We start from the raw sequence: 8054 nt of genomic DNA, 5'->3' as shown, positions 1-8054 counted from the left end.
TCGTAGGATAAAGGGAGTATCTATATAGGTGCATTCTTGAGTGCATAGCGTATCCAAGGTTAGATTTACAGCCAATCAGTTATCCAATCAGACCCCGTTTAGATTCCAAAAAATTATGCATAGTATTCGTCACATCAAATCTTGCGGCACATGCATGGAATACTAAATGTAGATGAAAAAAAAAACTAATTGCACAGTTGGATGAGAAATCGCGAGACGAAACTTTTGAACCTAATTAGTCCATAATTAGACACTAATTGCCAAATACAAACGAAAGTGCTACGGTAGCCAAAATCCAAAAATTTTTGGATCTAAACGGGGCCTCAGTTGCACCTTGAAGACACAATTGAATCATATCACCAGGAATTCCATGCTAAAGTCTAAAATAAAATATTACCTGGTGTAGCCCGAGCATTGATATAACTTGATATACTACTAGGGCAATATGCATGGGAGCGGCCCAAGTTTCTTTCAGTGCTGAACTCAGCCAGTGATTGTATTTTTTTTGCCCTTAATGTCAACAGCAAGAACTTGACCTTCGTCAGCAAGTAAACAGCACCATTATTATCCAGGCTGAGGACAGGTTGACTTGTGTGGAGGTTTTTGAGTTTCTGCTCTCTTCCTTCTTGTTTTACATGGAGCAATCCAGATTGCAGCAATTGCCACTGCATTGCTTCGTCGATATCGATGTGAGAAGCCTTGGCTGTGCAGTCCAACTGCCAGTCCTCCCAAGCACCACTGATCTTCCTGTTTGTATATGTGGAGGGCTCCCAGTCATGGACTCCAAAGTTAAGGTGCCCAGTTTCAGGGTCAAGCATTGGAAGGCCATCAATATGAACTTCTAATTCAACCATCCTGAGGCAACCTTGAATAACAGCAATGCCCCGATTTGGCTTAGGGCAGCCTTCAATCCCCTTCCCGTGATTGACCAAGGACCGTGGCAGCGGCAAGGTTACTCCACAGAGTGTGGGGCTGCTGCTGAGCACGTCAGAGAACAAGATTCCACGCCAGAGATCGACCCAGCCCATTGTGCCACCTTCACCTCCGAGGGTGATAACCGTGGTTGTAATATGCTGGTTAAGCCGAACAGCATTCGTGGGGTTCTTGATCGGGAACGGTCTCTGATGTGTCACTATTGGCACCTTGCCGAAAGTAGTCCAGGCCCACAATTCGGACATGAACAAGTGAAGGTCGAACCCGTGCATAGTAAGAGACAGCACAGCGATGGTGAAGTGCTCACCGCGAGGAAGGAGGCCAACTTCGTCGTCATGGAAGGGGCGGGGCTTGGGGAGCAGCCGAAGCGGCGGGTTTTCGGCCCGGTAGATGAAGTAGTCGCCCTTCTCCCGCGACGTGACGGTTGGGCAACCGATGCAGATGCGGAGGAGGAGGAAGCGGTCCACGGCAGAAACGGTATGGGCATCCTCCAAAAAGAGGTTAGGGCCTAGATCGGGGCAGTGCATGAACAGGTGGGACGGGACCGGTGGGTCATCGGGCCAGATGGAAACCTTGATGGATTTCTTGTTAGTTGTGAAGTCTTCTACAGTGGTGCCGTTGGGGCATTCGCCGATGTAGGCACCGGCATCGAAGAGGATCCAGGACCGACGAGAGGATGCCGATGAATTGGTTATTGGTCGGCGGCGGTAGTGATGGTGGCCATGGAAATTTTTGGATCCAGAAACAAGAAAAGTCAGGGACGTTCCTTCTCTTCTCTTACGAAGTAAGGAGAAGTGCCGGTCTCATATCAGAGGCTATACTTGGTGGAGGCCATCGAACTAGAGCCCGGTGGGTTGGGTGTAGTTGGATCGATTGGAGGAAGAGGAGGCGATGCGCCATTACAAACACATTTACACTAGCGGCCGGTGTAAGGCTACCACCGGTGAAGATACGTTTGTACAGGCGGATTTTAAATTGACGCCAGTAAAAAAAGTTATTTTTACTAGCCTTTCACACAGGCGATTGAAAAAAACGGCAGTACCAACCTAAAATCAACCGCCAGCGCAAAAAAAGGTCTAGGTGTTAGCAATCAAATGCTAACACCACTGGGGAAAGCCTTTGATTTGATTAAAAAAATCGGTTTGCAGTGCTGCGCCTGTTTTGCTCAGCCAGAACGTGGACTCTGCTTGACACTACCTTCTATTCCTAACAAAGCCTCAGTAAGGGATTAACCGAACAATACTTCTGGTGCAACAGAATTTCTTAAAAGTATTAATTGTTCCCAGAAATTTAATGCAACATCATCGAAGAAACCGGGGCACCAACCATAGAAATATCTCAAAAGCGACATAACGCAGTATCACATCTCGACAGCTATCATGTATATAATCGAAACACGTTGAACATAACGCAACATTGAAGCTTAAATTTTCAGTCTTTATGCTGCACTTGACTCCCATCATCAGCTTGCTGCAATTGGCTCATCAAACATCCTAAGTTGCCACCTGATGCTGCATCCAAAGAAATAGCACAAACCTATACACTACTACAAAAAGTTCATCACCGTCGGTTCCAGACCCCTCTTCACCGATGGTTTTGGCTCCTCGGCAGTGAAAGTCGGCGGTGATGAGGACAGGTCATTACCACCGGTTGGGAACCCGCAGTGATAGGTTATCACCGTCAGTTCGTGTTACCAGTCGACAATGATTAGAATTTACAGAAATCACAAAAATGGGTAAAAAAATAGCAAAAAATTTGTTTAATCCTAGGAAGGCCCCACCAGCCACTCACAAGTCACGCAATTTTTCACGCGACAATCTGCGCAGCGCGCGGTGCTGGGATTCGAAACCGAGACATCTGCCCTCACATGTAGCTGCTCTAACCACTCCTGCCCCTAAGTCACTTGTATTTATATGGCATATTCATTCCCCTGGTATTCGCTTCTCCGGATTTTTGAAATGAATATTTAGGACCTTAAATGACTTCAGATGAAAAAATCATCAACTTACAAAGTTGTTGTTTTAATCGAGATCCACAACTTAATGTTGGTCGTTTGGCCAAACGATGTTGTTTGAATAATTTGAATTTCAATGTGTGGGAACTTCAGCCATACTTTTGGGACCTCAAATAATTTCAAATGAAAAAGTCATCAACTACAAAGTTGTAGTTCTCATCAAGATCTAAAACATTGGTTTTGATCAATTTTCCATCCGAGGTCGTTTGAAAATTTTGAATTTCAAAATTTTAGAACTTCAGATATAATATTTGAGACTATAAATGATTTCTAATGAAAAAACTGTCAACTACAAAGTTGTAGATCATAGCGATATCTACAACTTTGGTTTTGATCAGTTTTTCATCTGAGGATGTTTGTACAATTCAAAAAAATTGAATTTTAAAATTTAAGATCTTCAAACAGAATTCTAGTACCGTAAACAATTTCAAATAAAAAAGTCATCAACTACGATCTACAACTTTGATATAAAGTTTATTTTTATCTGACTTTGTTTGAAAAAGTTACAAATTATATTGTGCTACAGCATAACTCGTCACCACCGGTTCGTATTACGAACCGTTGGTGTCGGTGTTTCGGATCACCGGCTAGTAAATTTGTATTTGCGCGTCTAGCCCGACTGGTGTGCTCGGAGGACACAAGGATTTATACTGGTTCGGGCAGAATGTTCCTATGTCTAGTGTGTTGCTGCTCGTGTTACCGGCACTAGTTTGTAGTAGGGGTTACAAACGGGCGAAAAACAAAGAAGGTCCCAAGTCTCTGGTGGAAGGATTCAAGAGTGCTGAGAGTTGTTTAGCTGTGTGCTCGTTTTGCTGTATGTTCCCCCTCCTCCCCGTGGAGCGTCATGCTTCCCCTTTTATAGGTGAAGGGGAAGGCGCAGGTGATAGAGAGAAGGAAGAAGAAAAGCCGGGGAGAAGAAGGCCTCCAGGGCTGCCGGGTCCTTCTTCTCCTTCAGGCAAGTCCCGCCGACGCTGTAGATGGTGATGGGGATGGCCCCACGTCGGGCTCCTGTTCACCACTGGTGCCATGCCCCGGCGTCATCAGTTAGTCGTGGCGTCCCATCTCATCCCGGCGGATGACATGGTGAATCGATGTGCCGGTCAGCGGCCGTACGAGGAGTAGGCAGCGAAGTGACCAAAGGGGTCGGGCGACACGGGGCCCGTGCCCAAGGGGTCGGGCGAGACGGAACCCGTACTCTTGGGGTCGGGCGACACGGGGCTCATGCCCAAGGGGTCAGGCGAGACGGAGCCCGTACCCTTGGGTTCCGGTGACACGGGGCCCGTGCCCAAGGGGTCGGTCGAGACTGAAACACGTCCTCAATTACTAGGCGAGTTGTCGTCTGCGGTCCTCAGATCCCTTATTTGGGTATCCCTAATACCGATACCCAACAGTTGGTGAACTGATTTTCACCGCCGGTTGGTACCACAAACCGGTGGTAAAAATGGGTCAACCATCACTATAGGTTGGTAACACAAACCGGCTGTAATGATAGGTTATCACCACCGGTTCGTGTTACCAGCCGGCGGTGATAATCGCCCTCATTTTCACCAATGGTTCGTAACACGAACTGGCGGTGAAAATCATTTCACCAATGGTTCGCCGGTTCGTGTTACCAGCCGGCGGTGATAATCGCCCTCATTTTCACCAATGGTTCGTAACCCGAAACCGGCGGTGAAAATCATTTCACCAACGGTTCGTAATACAAACCAGCGGTGATAAGTATCACCGCCGATTTTTAGCAAACCAACGGTGATTATCAATTCCGTAGTATTGATATGATGCGACAACAAGTCAATCAACTTTCATTTTAGGGAAAGCAACCGACAATTTGATACATTGATGACATCATACAAAGCTTCCATCAATATGGTTATTATGAACTCAACCACCCCAACAGGACTTGCCATAATTTTCAATTAACAATATCACTGTTACTTAAGCTATTAACCTCAATTTCATTAACTATCATGTTAGCCAAGCCATTGACTTGGTGTAGCCACGCTTCCTCCTCCTAAGGTATGAATTGAACAGGAGTGTTCTCAACCGTCACGTACCAATTTAAGACCCAACGAATCACACACCGATCTACCACCAATGCACTAACAACACCATTCAGGGAACCGGTAGTCATGTAAAAATAGTGTAAACAATAGTAATAAAGTGCATCAGATAAAATAAATAAAAGCAACTGAAGAAATAAAAAAAGAGCTTTACAGAATAAATAGGCAATGCACTACATCTAACAAAAAACAGGTTTACATAATTCTTTTAGTTCTTTTCAAGGATCTAGTCTGATCAGCTACAAATGAAATATGCAGTATCTGTGTTTATAAAAGGAAAAACAGTACTTCTATATGGCCCCAGTTCGCTTATCTTAAAAATGGCTTGTTCGGCTTATTTTTTCAATCCGGAACAGTATTTTTCTCTCATAATAATTCAGTCGGAACAGTATTTTTTAGCCAATTTCAGTCAAGTGTCAAACCAGCGAACAAGCATGTAGTTAGTAGGTACTAGGTCCATAACGAGATGCGACAAGAAAATGTTGTGCTGCGGCAACTACAAATCAGTACTTGTGACATGTAACATGCTAATATAAAGAAATGATTGAGATTGGTTCACATTCTTATAATACTCCCTGTATTCCCGAAAGAATCAATTCCTAGAAGATTTAGGACACATTAGTGTGGCAAAGAAAAGACCATGCTACCCAAGTTGCACCATTTACTCTTGTACATTAAGCGATGATTGTCTCTTTGGTTCAACACTGATTGTCTCTTCGGTTCAACATGGCCTTCTTCTTCCTCCGAGTCCGGCACCTCAACATGGCCTTCTTCTACCTCCGAGTCCGGCACTCGCCATCTTCGATTCCTGGGCTTCCAGACCGGATCTCGCCGCTGCCTTTGTCGCCGCCGCGTCCACGAGCAATGTCGCTGCGGCCGTGGAATAGGGCGCTGCGCCCACGACAACTGATGCTGCCGCACATGCCTAGATCCCGCCATCACCACCGCCGCCGACGCTGCCGAGCCCGCCATCGCAAGCACGGCTAGGAGCACCGCCGCCATGCGCATGCTCCAGATCTCGTTGCTCCATTGTGCCACGGCCATCTGCTATGCGAGGAGGAGGAGGATCCGTTATATGGACCAAGCGCCATTAACGTGGTCTCAGGGATTGAAGATTTTTGGGGACTGTGGAGATTGTGGATTGGAGAGTTCGGGGCGGCGATGGTGGGGAGAAGGACGGGAAATTTCCGGTCAACCTGAGGAAGAGGAGAGGGTACGATGGTGGGGAGAAGGATGCGGTTAATGCAGGAGAGAGAGGGGGGATGCTTGGCTTCCATAAATGACGAGGGTGAACTCCGATGCGGGCCGGTTGCGTGTCCACGGCAAGAATCGATTTATTCGTGGACAAATTTTTGGCCTAGGGCCTTGTTTAGTTCCCTTCAAAATTCTAAGTTTTTTCACTCTCTCTCCATCACATCAATTTTTAGTCATTTGCATGGAGTATTAAAATCAGGTAAAAAAAATAACTAATTACACAGTTTAGTTGGAAATCACGAGATGAATCTTTTGAGCCTAGTTAGTCCACGATTGGACAATATTTACCAAATAAGACGAAAGTGGTACTATTCATCTGGTTGAAAAAACTTTCAATCTAAACATGGCCTAGGAATCGATTCTTTCGTAGGATAAAGGGAGTATCTATATAGGTGCATTCTTGAGTGCATAGCGTATCCAAGGTTAGATTTACAGCCAATCAGTTATCCAATCAGACCCCGTTTAGATTCCAAAAAATTATGCATAGTATTCGTCACATCAAATCTTGCGGCACATGCATGGAATACTAAATGTAGATGAAAAAAAAAACTAATTGCACAGTTGGATGAGAAATCGCGAGACGAAACTTTTGAACCTAATTAGTCCATAATTAGACACTAATTGCCAAATACAAACGAAAGTGCTACGGTAGCCAAAATCCAAAAATTTTTGGATCTAAACGGGGCCTCAGTTGCACCTTGAAGACACAATTGAATCATATCACCAGGAATTCCATGCTAAAGTCTAAAATAAAATATTACCTGGTGTAGCCCGAGCATTGATATAACTTGATATACTACTAGGGCAATATGCATGGGAGCGGCCCAAGTTTCTTTCAGTGCTGAACTCAGCCAGTGATTGTATTTTTTTTGCCCTTAATGTCAACAGCAAGAACTTGACCTTCGTCAGCAAGTAAACAGCACCATTATTATCCAGGCTGAGGACAGGTTGACTTGTGTGGAGGTTTTTGAGTTTCTGCTCTCTTCCTTCTTGTTTTACATGGAGCAATCCAGATTGCAGCAATTGCCACTGCATTGCTTCGTCGATATCGATGTGAGAAGCCTTGGCTGTGCAGTCCAACTGCCAGTCCTCCCAAGCACCACTGATCTTCCTGTTTGTATATGTGGAGGGCTCCCAGTCATGGACTCCAAAGTTAAGGTGCCCAGTTTCAGGGTCAAGCATTGGAAGGCCATCAATATGAACTTCTAATTCAACCATCCTGAGGCAACCTTGAATAACAGCAATGCCCCGATTTGGCTTAGGGCAGCCTTCAATCCCCTTCCCGTGATTGACCAAGGACCGTGGCAGCGGCAAGGTTACTCCACAGAGTGTGGGGCTGCTGCTGAGCACGTCAGAGAACAAGATTCCACGCCAGAGATCGACCCAGCCCATTGTGCCACCTTCACCTCCGAGGGTGATAACCGTGGTTGTAATATGCTGGTTAAGCCGAACAGCATTCGTGGGGTTCTTGATCGGGAACGGTCTCTGATGTGTCACTATTGGCACCTTGCCGAAAGTAGTCCAGGCCCACAATTCGGACATGAACAAGTGAAGGTCGAACCCGTGCATAGTAAGAGACAGCACAGCGATGGTGAAGTGCTCACCGCGAGGAAGGAGGCCAACTTCGTCGTCATGGAAGGGGCGGGGCTTGGGGAGCAGCCGAAGCGGCGGGTTTTCGGCCCGGTAGATGAAGTAGTCGCCCTTCTCCCGCGACGTGACGGTTGGGCAACCGATGCAGATGCGGAGGAGGAGGAAGCGGTCCACGGCAGAAACGGTATGGGCATCCTCCAAAA

At 46.1% G+C, this 8054-nt stretch overlaps 2 protein-coding genes across 2 annotated transcripts; both read right to left on the bottom strand.

Moving 5' to 3' along the window:
- Positions 1 to 380: 380 nt before the first annotated feature.
- On the bottom strand, positions 381 to 1028 carry LOC136507422 (uncharacterized). The gene has a single exon (XM_066502150.1). The coding sequence runs from the start codon at positions 1026 to 1028 to the stop codon at positions 381 to 383; it is 648 nt and encodes a 215-aa protein (XP_066358247.1).
- A 5977-nt stretch (positions 1029 to 7005) lies between these two features.
- LOC136507421 (uncharacterized) lies at positions 7006 to 7743 on the bottom strand. The gene has a single exon (XM_066502149.1). The coding sequence runs from the start codon at positions 7651 to 7653 to the stop codon at positions 7006 to 7008; it is 648 nt and encodes a 215-aa protein (XP_066358246.1). The 5' UTR covers positions 7654 to 7743.
- Positions 7744 to 8054: the final 311 nt, after the last annotated feature.

The sequence above is a fragment of the Miscanthus floridulus genome, chromosome 15 (assembly GCF_019320115.1).
Source record: "Miscanthus floridulus cultivar M001 chromosome 15, ASM1932011v1, whole genome shotgun sequence".
NCBI classification, from domain to species: Eukaryota; Viridiplantae; Streptophyta; class Magnoliopsida; order Poales; family Poaceae; genus Miscanthus; species Miscanthus floridulus.
The sequence above is the reverse complement of the archived record's forward strand: the minus strand, read 5'-3'. Positions and strand labels throughout refer to the sequence as shown.